The 20,694-nt window shown below is 37.9% G+C and overlaps 1 protein-coding gene across 8 annotated transcripts in view; it reads left to right on the top strand.

Moving 5' to 3' along the window:
• PTPN4 (protein tyrosine phosphatase non-receptor type 4) overlaps nt 1–20,694 on the top strand; it is a 113,768-nt gene that overhangs the window by 23,993 nt on the left and 69,081 nt on the right. For 5 of the 8 annotated variants that reach the window (XM_066999626.1, XR_007158920.2, XM_048050399.2 and 2 more), the window contains 2 exons: nt 4,450–4,517; nt 16,085–16,239. In XM_066999626.1, coding sequence (XP_066855727.1) covers nt 16,102–16,239 — 138 coding nt within the window. In that variant the 5' untranslated portion in view covers nt 4,450–4,517; nt 16,085–16,101. Of the gene's footprint in view, nt 1–4,449; nt 4,518–6,222; nt 6,379–16,084; nt 16,240–20,694 lie in introns of those variants that run through there. The other 3 variants (XM_066999627.1, XM_048050402.2, XM_048050401.2) reach the window with 2 other exon arrangements.

Here is a 20,694-nt window from a genome sequence, read left to right as displayed (position 1 = left end):
AAACAAACTGTGCTTCTAAGATAATATAGCTCAGCTATTAGAGAAAAAGCTTTTAGTTTACCCTATTTTTTTTAAGGATATGAATTCCAGATAATGAAAAAACTTTGCAATAAGCAGCCTGAGACGATTACTGATGCCTTAAAATAAAAAGTCACATAATAGCATTATTTTTTTTTCATGTTGTGTCTTTGCCTTTAAGGGCAAAAAATAGTGGTTCTCTGTAATAAGTGGAAGTTTCACTTTCTGTCACGTAATGCAGAAGGTGGCAAATAGATTGGGGAAGCTGAGAGGATCGTTAGTTTAATTATAAGAGTGCCTAGAGAAGGGGGTGTAAGACAAATTGGACCTGACTGCAGAGGCACATGAATGAAAAGCATTTTTAAATGTAGTGCCCAACTGGAACAGTGGCGGTGTGCCGGCTCAGAGCTCATCTCCTCTTAGTGCGGTATTCCTAGATGTATCTGTACATGGTTACGCTGGTCCTTCTCAATGTGCTTTGTGCAGTAGGCCCTCTTTGAAGTACGAACGAATGTAATCTTTTATCTTCTGAGTGTCTCTTGATGCTGGTACAGGCTGTAAGTTTCTTTTTTTAGGTATCAGAAAATCGTAGCTGCTGGAAAGCTACTGGAATCTCTCTGTACCTCAGCTTAAGTTCTGTGAAACTGAAAAGCCATTTAAAGATTTTATAATGCTGTGTAGGCAAAGGTGTTGTATCCATCCTTTCCATTCATGATCACATGGAAAGCATTTCAGTAGCGTCTGTCAGGCACCTTATACCTGCGGTGTTACTCTTAATCTAGGTATATGTGGCATTATCCTTGGATGTTTGGAGCAGATTTGGGCATGGTTTTTGTCTGGCTACAGTTTCCCTTCTTGCCTCCAGGTGGTATGCTTGGTTTTCTGTGGTCCTGGGGGATGTTCTGGTAATCTATGTGGCTATTCCATCTTCTGTGCCCACCCCAAAGGAGTAGGGAATGGTAAAGACAAAGATGGAGTAGGCCAGAGAAGAAAAGTTGAGAGGTGATTAGAGACATGGGTATGAGGTAGAGAAGGATTTGAGGTGTGAAGGGAATATAACAATCCAAAAGGGGTTCATTACAGCCTTGAAAAGTAAAGGAAGGACATGGAGGAGATGTGAAATACCTGAAGGAAGAAAAGAGATGGTACAGAGTTGATGGTTTCAATAATAATTATCCTTGTAGTTTCAGCATGACTGCTGCATCAGCTTGTGAATCTGTAACCTATAGGACCCATATTTGTACCTGCCTTTCTGGGCAAACAACACTGAGCAACAACAGCCAGGGTACTTTAAGAATACTTAATTAGTATATTATTTAAATTGCCTAATGATGCCATAATAACTTTTAAAGTGTGATTAGTAGCCACATTTAAATATCTGAAAACCAGAATGTATAAACTTATGTGCGCGGTCCACTGTTATTATTTCTCTCATATGATAACATGCATTTGTCCAGAGAAAAATTTTGCACTTGCTGTCAAATATTCACAGAATAATGGTACCCTCAAGAGAGACCATATCTGTACTTACAGAATGAGAGGTATATTGAGAAATTATTCTTTATATTATCAACCTGACAGGATTTTTGTCATCTACAATAGCATTCATAAAATAATTTAAATATTTGTTATTGTAATTTATCTTCATTTCTCTGCAAGCCTGTGCTGATATGTTTGACTATAAGAGCCATAGCCTTTTCATTGTGACTTTATAAAACATAGGTAAGAATTTTAGTGACAAATTTTACAACCGTGTTTTCCTTTAAATAAAACAAAATCTCTAAAAGAGCTAGGCATTTTGAAAACTAAGCAAGGTTCTTCATAAAACTTGCTTCATTTTCATTGCTTTTGAGTTTTGCTTACTGAGTTGACCTCATAGGTACAGTTTGTTGTTTGTTATGGTGTTGCTTGTGTCAAAGCTTTTTTCTGTTGCTCTTTTATCTGTTGTAGTAGTTGACTGACTTCCTTCTTTGTTTTTTGTTAATCTTTGTATTCATCTATATTGTAGTTTTGGTTGACACAGTTGGTCACCTCCATGTCATGCCATGGGAACTTCATATAGAAGGAGGACTTCAGCAGGCTCTGCCAGTGGCTATCAACGTGCTCAGAGAATTTCTGAGAATACCCCACACATCAGAGAAGGGATTAATTAACGAGAAAGTGCAACTTAATGTTTTTTTTGTGTAATTGCTGTGTAAGTTAGCACTGCTGGATCTAATCGAATCACACGTGATCTGGTGGTGAACTTTTCTCTAAGGACTGCCTGTGACTTTGGGATGGCCAACACCAGGACAAGTTCTGGATGTGCCATCCTCCTACCGTCAACAGTCTCTTGCACATGGCATTATTCAGAGGCACAAACTCTAATTTGTGCTCTGCATTTTGAGAGTTTGTTTTCTCACAGTAGCTTCTGTTCCCTTTTAGAAAAAGGAAATGAATCTGTCCCAAAATGTTGACTGCTTGGCCCTTGAGCAGAAAGAAAATACTTGCTGATAGCCTCAGAGGAAAGGTATTTAAGGAAGTGATGACTTCACTTGCTGGCAGCTTCCCTTCTACTACTTCTGTAGAAAACAGTGAAGACTTTCATTCTCACCTTTACAAAAGGGACAAGATGCTGAGAAACTTGGGTTCATTCTGCCCATCTTTTCTTCATTAGGGACATTTGCATTTATTGTTTCTGTCAAAAGACTCAAATTGTTTTGGCTCCACGGTCTTGGAGGAATTTCACTTTGTCAGGGATTCACATCTCCCCGTACCAGTGCATGCTGGAAGTATGGGTCATTTAGTAAATTTAGTCGTCAACACCTTACCAACATTTACTGTAGTCCTACTAGCACTGGTATCCTACTCTGAAAAGAGAGCATTATGTTTGTCCAGGGTGCTGATGATGAGGATTTTTTTTTTTTATTTAAAAATATTTGTCAATTATTGTACCAATGCAAGTACATATGCAACTAAAAAGTTAACTGTTCTCCTCTAAAATAATCTGAAATGCCAGTCAGAAAACCTGCTGTCCTTTACTGAAGTCCTTTACTGGGTTTGGCATGGACCACAGGTGCACCTGAGGGTGTAGTTTCTTCCTGGGTGTAAACACAGCAACATCATTTTCTTCCTTCATTTGTGTGGTGCAGAGTTATCTCCTTGTCTTTGATAGGGGCTTTGGCTAAATGTCAGCTCTCTACATATTGGTTTGTACTGAATTTCCACATATTGAAGGTTTGGTATCGTTTTTGTTGTCCTGTGGAGAAGCTCATCAGATGGCTTTGGAGGTGGAATTCCTTCACTTGTGCAGGAGCAATGAATCCGGTGGCAGGGAGGTTTTATACAGGCCATGTTACAGTTCAGCGGCATAAAACGTGGGTTCCTTATAAGTATTTGGAAATAGTTTGTGTTATGAATAAGTATTTATTTATTTATTCCCTCGCAGATCTGAGTTAACCTTTTAATTTTGACTATGAATTCCCTTTCTGGCATTTGTAGCACAGCAACTTTGCTGTAAACATGCTCACTGAGGCTGGCGCTGGGGCTCTGCTCTCAGTTTTTCATAGACTGCCACGCGCTTCACGTGCTTGGCACTTCTGCTACGAGCTTGGAACAGGTAGACGTTTGGGGAGGGCAGTAACTCCTTATTGCTTAAAGCTCATTTTCAGTAGAGATGAGAGGCTTCTGTATGTTGGAAGGTGAATTAGTTGGGACTGAAGGCTCCTAAACCAGTCTGCTGCTTCAATTGTTTGGCTTCAAAGAGGAATGCAATGCTATATCCTTATTCTTTAAAACACTGGAAAAAGATGAGGCTAAGATGTCACATTCTCTCCAGCTGAACATTAAAATAGCATATATTCATTCTTTAACAGCAAATTTTTGGACGTGAGTAGGGTGAACTTCACTGTGGCACATAAAGCTAAATTAATCACTTGATTAAGACTTCTTCTGAGGTAAACTTTTACGGTTAGGTTATTTTATTATAAGCAAATGTCAGTTATAGGTAAGAAGTGGAAGAGTTGATCTGTGTTTCATTTAATGGAAGTTTAGTGGCTAGATATCTAACCACCTCTGTTGACACGGTTTTCTTAGAGTTAGACTTAGTTTAAAAAGTAAAATCAACAACAAAAATTTGGTCTGTTCTTTCCTATCATGAGTTTGAGCAAGTTTGCTGTGTTGATGTGTGGGCTTCCCTCCTGGGCTGTGGCCACGGCCTGGCTGGCATTGCTGGTGCTGGCCAGGGAAAACCTCGCCCCTGCCTCAGGGCTGAGGGTGAAGGGACTTTGGGTTGGGGTTTGGACCAGCGTATGGTTTTAGAGGCAGGGGATAGGTTTTAGCAGGAGAGTTGCAGACTGCTGGCTGTTTTTATGAAGAAGATTAAGAGATAATTTAATTACAGTCAAGGTATCGTCAGAGGTGATGAGCTCTTCCCTTGTTGGTTTGTTGCAGGAGGTGTCTGCTACCTTTTATCAGGAAATCGATTTGGCCAGATGAAACTTCCCAGGCGCAGTGTAGAAGTAAGTAAATGAAATTGAAGACCTCGTGTTATGCAGGCGATTAAACTGCATTCAGGCTGGTGTTCTCGCTTAAAAGCAGTAAATACATGAGAGAAACCACAAATAGTGGTGTGACAAATAGTAGTGGGGCATAAGGCTTATAATAGCCTTTTATAATTTTGTAGAACTTTCTCCTTTTAATAGCCTATTGCTTTTTAGCTTCATCACATGCTAACTCTGCTTGAGTGTTCGCTTGTCCTTCTCAACTGTTTTATTCCAGTTGGAGCTGTGATCAGTTTCTCTAATTGCTTAATTTTAAGGTTAACTGGCGTGTAACTTTGTTCTGTTCCTGCTTTTTTTCAGCGGGCATGAAACTTCATACTGAACAGAGCCAATGTGACAAGCATTAAAGTCTGTTGTTTTGCTGAATGTGAGTGCTTCTGAGGAGCACTGGAAATTCTGTAAATCATAGAATAACTGAATTATTTCATCTCAAACCAACAGTATCTTGCTCGTTGGTTTTGTGCTGATTTTAGAACTTTTCAGTTCCAAGCAGAATGTTCAGATAATTTTTCTCAATCGGATGTTTTATGAAATGCGATGATAATAAATATTTCTACATAGAAAACATATACCCCTCATCTGGGAACTAATTCACTATTATATCTAATTGGAGGTCAGATACTTTTTATTAATGCCTGAGATTTAACTGCCTGGGCTGAGATGAATAGTATGTAAGTACAGATTTTATCACTGAATTTTATTTTCACTTGGGTAACATGGTGTGACTTCATTTGGTGGGTTTGTATTAAAAATTCTTTCTAGGTTTTGTGGCTGTTTGTTGTATACATGCAACTTTTGCCTTTACTTTTAGGATGTGGGATTCTAGTGTTTTGTTTTGTTTTTGCTTTTTTTTTCAGTATCTTCAGAGTTAGCCTTGACAGTGTGCTGTTGCTTTCCACTCCATTAGTAACTACTGTAGTTTTTGTTAATTTTACGGAAACTTCAAACTAATACTATGCAATTCTATAAAGAACGAAGCCAAAAGGTACAAAACAGTGATATTCAGAAACAAACAAACAAAACCAACTTGATTTTTTCCAAAAGTCTACTTTGATAAAGCCTAGTAAGAATTATTTACGTTTTTATATAAATTTGGGTCTTTGCCATTCTCTTGCATTATCTTTTCTCCTAGTACTTTTTTTTTTTTTTTTTTTTTTACAGAAGCTTTGCATGGTTCTGTAAATTTGTCAGTTTGGGGTGGATTTCCATCTTTTGAAGCTAATGTAAAAGCATTTTTAGATAACTGTTAGAAATGCATGTGAGTGTAGTTTTTCTTCATACTCATTAAACTACAATCAATTTTGTACATAAATAATTTATGAAACTTCAAATGTATGAGGAGGAGTATATGGAGCCTGCAGTCTAACTTTTAATAATGTCATAATCCCTGACAGCACGCCGTGGTTGAGGTCAGTATGCGATGGCTTTGGGACACTGTTGGTTTGCACTTCATAACTGTAACTGTTGGTTATACTTCGTAAGAAATACAGATGGAATTGTGCTGTCTTTTTTCTGGACAAGGTCTATAAAAATTATCCTTTTGCAGAGTAGGCTTGTAAACCTTACAAATTTGGAGAGCGTAGATCTCTTTGAGATACTTTGCTTATGGAACAAAACTACCCCAAATTGTGATTTTTTTTTTTTTTTCCCCATTTCATTTCAGGTGAATTATTTTCAGATTTAGCTGCTTAGTCACTTGAACTTGAGTGATATTTTCTTTGCCAGATTCACTCAAATCATTGTGAACTTCTAGTCCTTTTGAGCTGGCTTGAAAATGGAAATTGTTTCCTATAAAGAAAATCTTTGAGAGGAGGCAGAGGTGAGTCAGAAAAATACTTATCTAAGACTGGGTTGAAGTTGAAGTAGCAAAAATGCAAAAGGGGCGGGAGGGAGTAAAAGGAAAACTTTGGATTTGGGATGCTATGAATAGTATGATTCTTTTGCTACTGGGCAGGTCTGTCAGCAAACCTGCTGTCCCCCTGGGTAGAGAGCTTTTTAGCTCTGGTTCAGAGCCGGGCTCTGGCTTCTGCCTCCAGTGTGCAGCCCGAGAGCAGCCGAAGGGGGAACTGCTGCGGTCTTGCACCCCGGGGCCCACAGCTGGGGAGCGGCTGAGTGTCCGGTGCTCCGGGCAGGAGCGCGAGACGGAGCTGAGAGCCAGGGGCACGGATGGAGTGAGGTCACTTCTCTGGGCAGCGCTGCTCGAAGACTTTCCTTGGCGTGTTTCTTGCTGGAGGAAGAAGTGAAGTTGACAAGAGTTTTCCAGGCAGGTAGCCAGACAGCCATTATTTTAATGTTCCCAGCGGAAAATCGGTGTTTTTTGGCAAAACTGAAATATTCCATGTGAAAATTTCTATTTTGTGGAAGTGGCATTTCTGATTAAAAACTAATTTTGATGGAGAGTGTCCAATTAGTTATATTCAGCCTTAGAATTAGCATCTGCTATGTTTAAGTCTATTGAAGATAATTTGGCTTAGGTTTAGTTACTCTGAACAGAATATACACAGACAACTTTCCTCCCTCTGTCTAATACTTCAGTTCCAGTGCCAGCCAAAATTCAACTTGAAGTTGGCTATGAGTAGAATAAAAGCTTTTTCTGAATTTTGCCAGTTTGTTTTCAGTTCAGACTGCCTTCAGCTTCAAAGACTTCACAAGACACATGAACTAGAACTAGACACTAGTTCCAGACACTAGAGCTAGTACTAGAGCTGCTTTGGACTTGCAGATCCTACTGCATGCAGCACTGTTGATCTGTGGATGCTCAAGTGGTTAATAACCAGCCCACAGGTTTTTCCCATTGGTATGTTTTCTGTTAACGCTGCCTTCAAATAATTGTGGGTGAGGCTTGTAGGGTATATAGAATGTGTGACTTGTGTTCCTTTACAGTCACGTGCATAACACATACAAGTTCTATCATGCAACTGTACCGTGTTCGGTGTTTTTCCTCTGTTTTATCTACTTCGGTGTATTCTGCTGTTGAAAATGAGCAGTTTTTATTTTAATTTCTTTCTCTTGGCTTCTTAATGTTAAAAATGCAGCTTCTTGTTTTAGTCTATCTGAACTTCCACTGATTTCAACCCTCTTTCTTTTGGTTAGTAAAGAGTTTAGGCTTCCTGATTTTAGAGTTGCATTGGAACCAGAACTTCTTTTTAATGACAAAAACTATTTAAAACTATTTAACCTAGTTTGGGGAACACATTTAAAAAATTACTGCAAGTTTATTTTGAGAAGTTTCTATCGGAAGGTATTTTGGTAATGTTTCGTTATAATCTCCATGTATTAAATCTTATTATAGGATTGAGTCATGAAACCAAAATAAGAGGTCCAGCTCCAGGAATGGGAAGAGTTGCATTAGTAATCATCTGTGTTAGGATCATGGATTTCCATTTTTAAGGCTATTTTCAAATAAGGGCAGGTTCTGATCTAATCTACTTTAAATCATTGGAGATGGAAGTCACTTTGGAAAGTTTTTCTGTTCATTCCTGATAAAATTATGCAAATGATAAAAGCCTCCAATTACCATGAGCTGACAGCTGCATAGTAGAAAACAAGGTGGTTTATGTTTGATCAATATATTTGCGTATTTATTTTGTAATGTTTTTACAATAGAGGGATAGTTAAATTCACCATTCTGTGATACTTAAGCAACACTCCTCTTCCTAGTTCTCTGTGCAGGCAGCTTTATCCTCTTCTGCCCTTACACAAGGTTTGGTCTGCTGTGGGGTTTGATTGTTTCTTGTTTTGTTTTTTACATAGGTAGTTTCATTTTTTTCCCTACTAGATTTGCCGTTTTCCATTCTAAACTCCTTTTTCCAGCAGAAGTGTGGGCTGCTGCTCACTCTACGTGTGCTTCTTTGTTGATTTAAGTGGCCGTGGAGCTGTGCAGTGACCGCAGCCAAGCGCTGCCCCCTCCATGTGGCTCCAGCTGGCTCCCAGGCTGGGCATGGCTGTAGCCGGTGCTTGCTGTGAGCTTACAGCAGGAACATGGTATGGGAAGGTGAGGTGGGCAGGGCCTCTCCCTGGTCTGAAATTGGCTTTTGTCAGCTGTGAAATATGGTCGTTTTAGTATTCTGGCCTCCCTGATGTCTCTAATGTCCACAGGGGGCCCATCCAATAACATCTGGTAATGATCTCTTACTTATTCTGACCTTTTGTCTTCCCTCCCCTGACTTCCTGCAAATTCACAGCATCTGTTTTCATATTACAGGCTTTAAACTATACCGATATGCTTAAAGGTGGTTCTAGCTTCAGCAGCATGCTCTCTCCTTTCACCATGTTATGTCTTTCCAAAACTGTTCTGTAGAGCTGTTGCACTGTGATCCAAGTGGCTCTTGGAGATAATTATAGGTGCTGGTTGTTTACAGAAAGTTGTGAATGCAAAATGCCTTAATACAGGGATAAGTGGTCTTTTCTGGTTTGTTAGGGTACCTATGGGTATATTGTATTTATCAGGTTGTCAGTTGTAATATGGTGTGGACAAAATAAATTTAAAAATAAAAATGGGTTTAAAATGAACCATGTTGAGCTATTCAGTGTAAGTAATAGTATTCTATTTACTTACAAATAGTATTCACATAGAAATAGTATTCTATTTGTATATGTATTTGTATTTTTTTCTACACAGACTTCTAATGTCTCCTCAGGCCAAGACTGATCTTGAGTCCTGGTTAGCAAGGGTGGAAGAGTTGCTTTATTCACGTGAAAAAATGGCATAGAATGGGAGGGCATAAATGTTTCAGTTTCGAAATAATTGACAGGGTTGATGGCACAGTTTCTAAGAACTACTTTTTTACTAGTATTACTTCTACACTGTGCCAATAAGTATTGTAATCTCAGCTTAATGAAGTTTATCTTCCCGTCTTTGCGTTTCCTGAAATGTTACTTATAGGAGAGAAGATAAAGCAGCTCCCAGACTTCCCATACTGTCATATTTCAGACCCAAAGCAGAGAAAGTGAGCAACTGAAGTTGAGAGGACTTTTTCATTGGGCATACAGCAGTTCTAGCATAATGAGTATTGACATTTAATTAGTCAGAAGCATCATTTATAATAGGCTTTTCTGTTAGCTGCGCTCTTGTTCTTGGGGGAAGGGAGGAGAAGGGGAGGGAATGGTCAGATTGTAGAAATGGTTTATTTTTCAGATGAAATAGTAGATGGCTGCAGTACTACTGAACTGATTTGTGTTCTGCTATGTGTCCTCCAGCTTTACCTAACAGATTGACTGTATAGGGGGACCAAATACTAGTTTATATAAATATATATATATATATAAATAAGTATATATATTGGAAAGAATACAATTTGTGTAGTAATGGAGCAAGATGCTGTGCATTTAATCTATTGTCACTATGAGTAATTACATGATTATAACTGTGAAAATGCTGCTTGATATCTCACAGCACTTGCTCAAGATTTGAAACCTCTGTTCAAAGGAGACTGAGTCATTATCCAAGGAGGTGTTCATTTAAGAAAGTTGTCATCAAATAATTTTTAAACTGAGTACCTATTAAATTAGGTGTCAAGTCTGTACCAAAATCCACAGCCAGCCCCCTGAAAGCCACATGTTCATAAAAAGGTGGATTAACAATTTTAGAAACTTACCTGAATAACTGGGTGGTAAAACACTAATTGTCTGTTAGCTCACATATAGGAGAACGAGCTCTCTTGGAAGCTGATGGTGGAGGAGAGTGGCTAAACTTCTTTTCTCTCAGGTGTTAAACTTTGGGCCCAAAGCTGTCAGAAACTGTTAGATGAATTTTAAGGATTAATGCTTTCTGTGTTAGCTCTGGCTGTGTATGTGTGAGGATCGAGGATGTGGAAGAGGAGAATATAAGAGGATCTCTCTTGTTGAGATGCAGGTGAGGATATGGACGTTTTGGGGGCATGTAGGTCAGTTGTTCTTTATTGCTCTCAAGAGTGGAAGACTTTCAGCTCTTTGGGAATGTTGTAACACTGAATGAAGCATGCTTGGGTTTCATTTCCGCAGTCACTGCAACTGTCACAGTTCATTGGAAAATGACCTCTCTCTCTTTTCCAGTGGATGTTTTAGGAAGTTTTATCAGTGACCATATGATATACTCATGTAAAGCTACCATTATCCTTAAGCAGAATGGATTTGATTAATATATCTGTTTTTCAGATAATTAATAAACTTACAAAATAAACACGAGATTTTTATAGAGCCCAGAATCATTATCGATGCTGGTGACTGGCCAGAAGTCTAGCTTGGACCTCATGACACCAAAGTGAAATAACCCAAAGATTAAGTATCAGCTTTCAAAATCTGGAATACTTTCCATTGTTTGGTCAGCAGAATGCAGGAATAAATGAATAAAATATAAAAAGTTAGGAGGAGTTCAGGACTGTAGTATATGGCTTGATTCCTTTGAATTGAAAATGCATTTCTGCTCTGATTTTGCTTATAAGGAATGTCCTGTAGCTGTGTGCTACATCAGAATTGTTGATAGCTTTCAAAACAAATTTTTGAAAGATAAATTTGAACTTTCACTCCCTGGGCTAATGTGGACTTCCTTCAAAATAATAGGCTATCAACTAATGTTTTGTATTTTCAAACTGTTTTTGTCTAAAACATTTAATATAGTTCACTAAGCATATTCTTGGTAAATGTATATGAAAGCGAGTACAAAGGAGTTACAGATATAGCCTGGTGTTTGAAATGCACATGTTGTAATACGTTGTAGAAACCTTCAAGATTTTCTTTGTGCTTTTAATATTTTTTCTGTTAATTGGATTATCTGGATGATGCTAGTAGCCACAGGGTCTGCAGTCTATTTAATACAATCAAACTACATCACATTATGAAGATATGGGTTTTCTATGAGTCAGACCTACTCTTCCGACTATTGTAGCCAATTCTTGTAATGTGTTGGACCCAAATCACCAGGTGGGCTATAGAGTGGAAATAGGTGTCTTCTGGGTTGCTGAAATACCAGCTTCTAAACAAACTGGAAACCATTCCAAAAGCTGTGTTCTTAATCTGTCAATGTAATAGGTTCTTTAGATTAGCCATGAAAATTTCTCATGTCCTTGCAAGCTCACGTGCCTACTGTACCTTACTAGGGTAGCTGTCTTTGTGTACAGTACATGATGCTAAGTCTCATTAAAATAACTTTTTACTTTGAGTCAGCAAATCAGTTGCACTTTTGGGTAAACTTAAATTTCAGTTAATTATCGTCTTAACCAACTGCTTAATTGTTAAGCTGCTTAGAATTGGTTAGTTTATTGTAAGCCCAAGCAAATTGTCATTTTACATTATTAGGTATTTTATATAAAAGAATAGAGGATGCTGAAAATTCACTTTTGAAGCTTCTGTATGTTCTTTAATGCCCTAACCAAGCAAGTATCGCAGGAATGTTCTGCCCTTTGATAGGGAACACTCCCTAGAATTGCTTCATCGCTTGAAACCTGAGCTCAGGCAGGAAATGTGCAACTTACTCCCTCCATAGACCTGAGAGGTAAGTGGAGTTTCATTGCACAAGTTCTGTCCTTCTCCAGTTGCTGTAGCAGCACATGCTTTGGATTATTAATTCAAGTGTCTAAATGCTACATGCTTAGCAGAAGGCTGAAAAACTATAAGCAGAAACCTTTTTCATATGCAAAGATTAACCCAATTTAAATCCAATTTAATGAATCCACTTGCATATATAAAAAGATTTTACTTAGTGTGAGAGGCCATGATAGTGTCCGTGACGTGCACGTGCACACGCAGTAGTACCTTGCTCAGGTTAGGCTGCTGTGTAAGTTAGATATTCTGAGACTTTTCCGGGTTGAGTCTGACCTTTTGCTTGACCTCTTCTCTTAGGTCTGTGGATTTCACTTTGCAGCTTCTTTACCTGTTGCATGCTAACTTCAGCTGTAATGTATCTTTGCTTCAGAAGGCTACAACCAGTGTAGTTGAGTTTTTAGCCAGTTTTCTCATTTTATATATCAGTTTTTGCTGGGAAATCAGATAGTTACAGTGTATAGCCTCATAAGTAATTGAGTAATTGCTAGTCATCTTACTGTTTTTCTAGTGTGTTTTTAAAATGTGTAGCAAGAATGATGCTCAGGAAAAATACTAGTGTTTCTGGTGTATATTTCTGGAAGAAAAGAGTAGTAAAGATGATATGGATAAGCTTAGGAGCCAGCTATATTGTAAAACAAGTGTCACAGTAAGACTGATAGGTGCAAGGTCTGCCCGTGCTTAGCAGCTGCATCATTTTTGTATGTCCATATGCTGGCAGAGGTTTAAATAAGGCTTGTGTTCACATGATAGGTCACAAAGCAGTTGCGTGATAGCCCTGACAGAAATTAGAAGGAAGAATATTTCCAAGTGTATGTGATAGTGAAGGCATTTTAAAGTAATTCCTACACATTTGCATAGTTTCTTTGCTGACATGTGGAGGAAGAGTACATTTGAATGTCATTTGCAGAAAATAGTCTGTATTTTGTCACCTTCCTCTCTATTACTTTCATGGCTGTTATATTTCCCTTTTGTCGAAGTATTTCAGGATTTCTGTTCTTATACTTAGCCTTAAAACTGTGTCCTGTAGCTGTAGAAGCCTCTGAGTTTGATGGAAGAAATCTGTGTAATACAAGATGGCTGGCTCTTCAGGCTGCTACGTGTTGTGCGTTGGACATGCTTCACTGCCTGACTTTGTAAGCTCAAGACCAAGATGAAAACGTTTGCGAATAACTAGTGTCCACCGTGGTGTGAGCATGAGCTCCACGCCAGGAGGATGCTAAACTCCAGGTTGTGGAGCAGTATGTGTGTCCTGTACTTTTCTTCCTTCCTTAGAGAGAATGAGAAGGCCCTGCCATCTAGGTCTTCAAGCTAGGTGAACTTTTCTGATCCAGTTTCTGTTTCCCTAGAGAACTCATTTGAGTTCTTCGGCCATTTCATTTCTGTACATTGGAGGAAGGCCTGAATCACCGTCTGCAACTGGTCGATGGTGTTGGTTGGTTGGAGTGAAAATCATCAGTGTTACAGCAACAACCGTGCTGGGTCAGTGGGTTCTGTCCATTGAAGGACAATTAATGTTTGCTTGGTCTTAAAGGGTTTTGAGGGCAGATTTTCTGCTTGTTCACTGTGGTGAATTTGCTGCTTTCTGTCTGGTTTAAGGCAGTAATGAGGAAGGTAGAAACTGTTGGTGTTGATCAGCAGAGAACAAAAAGAGGGAGAAAACAGGAGGCTTTATGGGAACAGCTCTTTGTTCCTGTAAATCATGGTGGTTTCTGGTGCTGAACTGTGGCTTGTTGAGTTAAGAGAGTCCTAACACACTATTAAATGGTTTCTTGTGGACTGGAGTACATATTTGTAAGCTGAACAGTCTTATTTTGTGCATTCGTGTTGGTATGCTTAGGAAAGGAGTCTGTGCTAACCTTCACTGTGTCTTGTTTGATTTGTCATTTGTTGAAATCCTGGTAAAAGTGTGTCAGTGTTATTTCTGTGGTGTAGATAAACTGTTTTAAAAAAATAAAATTTTATAAAACATTCTTTAATTCAGCTCACAAGTGAATAACCACTGTAAAGTCTCAGCTGGAGTTACTGGTTGTGTAGCTGCACTGCTAAAGATTTCTTAAATCTGATTTTCACATTGTTACAGCTACTAAAGTGATGGACTTTTAGAGGGTGTCAATAAGGCATAACATATTATTTGTGAAATATTATGTTGTTGGCTCTAATCACTGATACAGAGGCTGAGTTACCTGGTCCTGTCTGTTCAGGGTTTCTTCTGCCTTTTAGATTTGAGAAGTTAGAAGGTAGAGTGGAAGCAGCTTCTTCATGAGTTGTCAGACATGTACATTCTTGTTGGGCTTTTTGCTTTGGAGTTCGAATGCTTGCAACACCATTTTTCATGATTTTATCATTGAAAGTCATGAGTTCAGCTTGTAGCTGGTGTGTTTACCTGGTGTCTTTATCCTTTCTTGGTTTGTTGTATTGGTTTATCAAAACTAAGAGAAATTTGCTGTAATTAAACATGAAAATGACATTGCAGTTCTGAAGTCATAGTGACTGGAATTAAGTCAAAACTGATACTTTTTGCAAGGATGGATTTTCATCAAAAAGTTGTATTTATTTATTTATTTATTGTCTGAGTTATGTGGTCTTGTTGAAAGAGCTGCAGACCTACTTAGAAAAGCAAAATATGCCAGTAAGTTTCGGGGCAGTCACTCAGGATGGTGACTGCAGGCAGTGGGAAGAAGGCTGTACTACAAAGTCCCAGCCCCTCCTGATTCACTGGCTTGAATCCTGGTCTTCCACTTTCCCACAAGAGCCTAAGTATCTAAGCAGTTAACTGTTTAGGAAGGGATTTATCATTTACTTGTGACACCTATTCAATTGTGTATACTGGGACACAGATGTCTGTTGTGACCCAGGCAAGTTCTCTACTGTATTTGCAGCTGGGATAATTGTTGTCCTCTCCTAAATTCTCCTTTATTCATTGGTACACACCTACACGTATCACCAAAATTAGGAAGCAAACTTGTGAACATATTTGAAGTTATTTTTATAATCAGTTTTGAGAATTTTTTTTGCTAATTTTTAAGGTATTTCAATTTATTATTTCTATATATTTTCTACTTCAGTTATGAAACTTTGTTTGCTTACAGCCTTATCAAAGGATGTAGAAGTAGTTGGCTGAATGTGTAATTAAGTGAATTACAGGCCTTGATTCTGCAAAGTTTTTAAGGATATAACTGCTACCGTTGGAGAGGACTAACAGCATACTGAGAGCATGCACATAAACTCTTTGCTGGACAGCAGTTGCAGGACAACAATTAGAATCTCGGTTTTGAAAAGTGAAAGTAACATTTCAACTTGCGCGTTTTGTTTATCAGCACTTAGCCCAAGATACAGATTTGTGTTGATCCCGATTCCTTACTTGGAAAATAAGAACTGTTTGTCTCTTCATATTAAATACATAAATACAATCAAATTGACCTAGGTGGAAGGTTCAGTATTTCGACAAACCTTTACCTATTCATACTGTAATACAAAGCAATGCTAATATTTTTATCACTGCATTTTCTTGTCAAATACACTGAACACACAGGCCTTGCAGAATAATGCATCAAAGTCTTTGTGTGTTCGTTGTGTTCATGTTTGTCTGCATTTCTGGTGTAAGATTTTTTTTGCTGTTTTGCACTGAAATTACTTAGTTACCTCTGATATTGGGAGCTTATTAGCCATGATGCACATCAATTATAATGCTTTTTGAAGTGAAAAATGCTGTTCTGAATCTTTTTTTTAAAAATAGAAAAACAATAAAAAGGAGACAACAACTTAGGGAGGGAGTGGACAATAGACAATAAGTAAAGGAATGACTTTCTTGGGATAAGGTTGTGTTGTAATTTGTAAGGCAGTATTAGATTCCATGAATTTAGTACTCTTTTTTTTTGTATGTAATGGAAACTTTAACAATGAACTCATTGTGTGTTGACTTTCTTCAGAGTACTGTGTTCTTGCCTTTGAATTTTTTGATTTTTTTTTTTTTTAATTGTATGTTGCTTTTGTTTTGCCTAAAGACTCGGTGTGGACAGTAATGACCGCACGTTTCCGATTGCCTGCTGGCAGAACCTACAATGTACGAGCATCTGAGCTGGCACGAGACAGGCAGCATACGGAGGTGGTCTGCAACATTCTTCTCCTGGATAACACTGTACAAGCTTTCAGAGTTAATGTAAGTAATTTGATTATTGCAATGTCACTGAGCTGGCTTTCCTTTGCTCCATCTGTGTGGCTAGAGTTTGACTTCCAAAGCAGTGTTAAGTGTGGAATAGAAGGGGAAGCTATGTTCAGGCGGGCATGCTTGTACTTGTACGTACTGAGTCACTGTGGACTTAGTCATTCTGGCATCCTCTATGGTACTAACATCTTAATTTCAAAATTCAATATACAAAGAATAGTTTATTTCTAGTAATTTTCTTCACGGATCGAGTGCTGTGTAGCGAAAATGGAGGGCAACTTTGCCACTCAGTTGAATGAGAAGCAAGCTTTTGTTTCAGCCAGTTCTGTTTTTTTCATTTTGAGCATGAGTATAAAAGTAACTCTTATTTTGACTGTGTAACTAAATATGTTCAATCATGTGGATGGTTATTATTGGGTTACAGTTACCATGTTAAAGTATCCCTTTGGGTTTTGCTTTTCTGGCATTGTGTTCTTTCTTGTTCTGTGATTTCCCTTGCTTAAACACACTACCTCCTAATGGCAGGAAGGAAAATAAGAAAATTCATGTTGAATGCTGAGGGCTGTTACTAGGAAAAGTTACTTTTATAAATGAGCCTGGAATTTCACAGGAAAACGTTAGAGCATTTAAAATGATCATTTTGTGAGAAGAATCAGAACTCAACAGGAAAGAAGCAGTGGGGTCTGCTGGGGGTAAAAGCAGAACTCAGCTTTCACTTTATAGCTGTAGAACTGGTAACTTCTGTGGAGAAAAATGGTAAACAAAACGGTGGTAAAAGTTACAAGTGGCATGATTCAGTGAATGAAGTGACGGAGTAGCTTGATACCAGATAAGGCTATGGGACTTCATCAAGAAGACGAGGGAGAAACTGAAGCGGTTTTCAAATCTGTGTGAGCAAGTTTAATTTGGACCATCTGAAAAAGTTCCAATACTCGATAATTATGTTGAATTCTGATGTCCACTGTTCAGTTAGGATAATGATAAATTTGCATGTTTTGGGGAAGATTTGTGAGAGTGATTGCATTCCTTTGTAATCAGGTTATTTGAGCTTGTGCAGCTTCCAGGTCTCTGAGTAGCAGAATCTGTTACCTAGCAAAAATGCCCAAGGATCCAGTGTCTAGTGGATTAAGATTTAGAACGTAGACTTGGAGGTTATTTTGCATGGTAGTGTAGAGGATCCTTCCAACTATAATAGTAAATTGTTCAATTGGGATAAAAGGTTTTAGGAATGTTCTCTTAAGATATTTTTATAGTTGATTCGGGAGCTATTTCAGAATAGTAACGCAGACTTCACTATTCTGAACTCTTGAAAGGTTAAGGGTGGGAATCTTACATGATGGGGTAGGCAGAGGTATGACTGACAAAGATTTTAATGTATCATCCTCAAGTCTGATCTCCTTTCTGGGGTAACCTCTCCTATACCCTTTTTTCCTACAGTATTTCATTGCTCTTCTGTATCTCTCATCTTATTCTTGCTAACGGTTTCCTGGTCTATACCGCCTGCTGAAAAATAGTGTGTTCAGGATGTGGTTGAAGACAAAGCAATAAAGGTGCATGAGAAATTGTAAATATGTTCTTTGCTTTCAGGTGCTTAAGTTTGCAAGACAGGTGTTTGAATGGAAGTTTGTTTTTTTTTTAAATAAAAATTTGTTAAAATAAGGAATGATTTTTGTACAACAGTTATGGGCAGTGGTGCTTCTTTTTTAATCCAGATATCCAAAAGCTTTGTCTCTTAAGAGAATGCTAGTGCCTGTGTAGAGAACAAGCAGTCATAAATCCCTAAGTATCTATTCTGGCTCTGCTGAGAAGTGTGTAATATATTCGTCCTGCCATCCTAGTGTATTAAATATTTTAGTTGCCCAGATCACTATTTATTGCTTATATAGACCAGCCTGTAAGTTTTGTCTATTAAAACTGAGATTAGGGACTAAAAAGTTCCTTGGTGCTCAACCTTTTGATCCCATGTTTTAGCCTTAATCTATGTGGGTTTTTTCTCCTATTTTTCAAATATGAGGAGTTATGACAATTCTTAAGTAACCTATCATAGGAAATGTATGCAAACCTACATGGTATACAGGTTTCCAGGGTTTATAGCTGTGTTTTACTTTATTGTGGTTGACACAATACTTGGCAATAAATATTAATGGAATTATTTTCAGAATAGGAAGAACAAAGATAACATCAAGTAAATTAGCAAGGTTTCTTTCTCCTGGGGATTGCCATAGGTATTCTGTATGCTAATGGTTGTAAAGCTTAATCATCTGAAGTATGCAGTGCTGTATTAATAAAAATGTATTCAAATGATATTTCTCCTCCAATAGCAAAATACTGATCACAGGCAATGTCTCTTGATGATTTATATGACATGTTTTATGTTCACATTTCAACCAGCTTCTTCCATTGATATGCAAAATTTCTTTGTGCTCAACATTGCGTTGTATAGAGCATAACAAATCAAATAAAATAATCCCTGCGGCCTGTAGTTAGCCATAGGTTATTTTGATTGCAGGCAGAATAATCCGTTGGAACTAACCTGTACATATGTCTGAGGAGTAGAAATTTTCTTTGTAAAATGCCCTGCTTACCAAGTGCAGAAGTCCTGCTTCCACGTTGGAAAGCATGTGCTGTAAAAGGCAGAGCTGGAAGAAGCGAGAATGACTTGAGTCAATGATTTGCATAAACCTGCTTCTTCAAGATCAAATTATTTTGATTTATTTAATTGTTTAAATACCTTGTTGTCTCTTTTCTGTGCAAGCTGACTTTGCAGTATTTCCTGAAAGCCAGTACAAAGAGATCACCCTAGAAAACTAAGGCAACATAGATTGGGTGAGTTGTTCTGTGAGCAAGGCTAGTGAGTTAGCTGTCACCGACAAATCCTTCGCTTCATCTCAGAATCCTTCTCACACAAGTAAAAACTCAATAACTGATTGGAGAGGCGACATTCTCTAATAAGTTAATCTTTGCCATCACTTGATTTCTTTTGAAAGAAAGAAAAAGGAAAAAGTAAATCTCCCATTGCAAAACATGTTTTAAAAAAACAGTTTTAAAAGCTCATTTAAGCTATAGAATAAAAGAAGGCAGGGGTGCAGTTCTGCTTGTTTGTGGAATGGGTTTCCTTGTTGCAATAGGATTACGCCAGTGAGCTGAGAGGAAGGGTTTCAGGGCTGTCCTTAGCAAAGTAAGAGCACAAGCACTCTCAATCTGTGTGCAGCAGGACTCGTCTGATGCCCTTGTGGCTCTGCTGCAGTCCTGGGAAGGCCCAGTACCTGCCATTCATGCTTCTGCCATGAGAAGTCCAAATCTGGCATGGTAGCGATAATGTCTCCTGGTGTTTGTTGTAAATGCATCCTGTTGTGTTGGCCAGCTAGAAAACCAGAATGTCAGTTACATAAATTGGGAAGGTGGTGATTATAATTGGTAAGGAGGCATTAAAGCTAGGTAAGTGTTGGATGTTTTGATAATTTTTCGAAGAAGGGTGTTTGTAACCAGGTAACAATCCTTTTGTGATCAAAATTGCCATGTGGGTATCATGTATGTGGTACTGGATGTTAGCCACTGGGTGGTAGATTGCAGCTTATATACTGATGTCTAGTGTTGATTTCTTCTGAAATGCCAAAATACAAGACATTTGACTTTAATGATTATTAATAGTGTGTATGCATAAAATTCTAATGTTCTTAGCAAAAATGTTGCTATATTTTGTATCCAACTACTCAGTAATGAAGTTCTTTCTAGCTGAGTTCACCACTCAGTTGAGAAATAGCTAATTGCAGTGGGTAGCTTTATATTAGTTTTTATTGTCCATTTATTTTTCCATTATTCTCTCTTTTAAGAAGAAATAGTAATGTTTACCTTCAGGAATAAAGCACATTTCTTTTTATGCTAGACCACATACATTGGTTTTGATTTTTTTTTTTTTTAAAAAGCAAAAATAGATACTTGTCATGCCTTTTTTTTTTTTTAATTTATAGCAGCTATTCAGTGGCTGTGGTAGTATTACAAATATTTTGGACCTTTCACAGCAAACAGGATTTTGACCTTCACCTGCTCTGGCAGGCTGCAACATCATTATATAAATATCGAAGATGGGTTAAACTGAGGTCTGGTTTTACTAGATGCTTATCTTTATTTTGCACTGAGAGTAAAACATTGTGATCAAAACAAATGCTTCATGTTGAAACTCGTCTCCTCTTACCAAACTTGCTGCTCTGTTTCAGGAGAAATACCTTTCACTATTCATTCTGCCTTCTAGCAGGACCTCCATTCATGGTCCAGCTTCCTTGCTGTCATGAAATGACATTTTGTACTTACAAATTCAAATTGATCAGCACGGTCTAAGCTTACAGTATTTTTTTGTACACTCATTTATTTATATATTTAAGAAACTATAAATTCTTGGGTTTAAATATTAAATAAAAAAAGTACAGAACTGATAACCTGCATGCTATT

The sequence above is a fragment of the Anser cygnoides genome, chromosome 6 (genome assembly GCF_040182565.1).
Source record: "Anser cygnoides isolate HZ-2024a breed goose chromosome 6, Taihu_goose_T2T_genome, whole genome shotgun sequence".
In the NCBI taxonomy this organism is placed as follows: Eukaryota; Metazoa; Chordata; class Aves; order Anseriformes; family Anatidae; genus Anser; species Anser cygnoides.
Note: the sequence above shows the minus strand (reverse complement) of the source record. Positions and strands in the feature narration are given on the sequence as shown.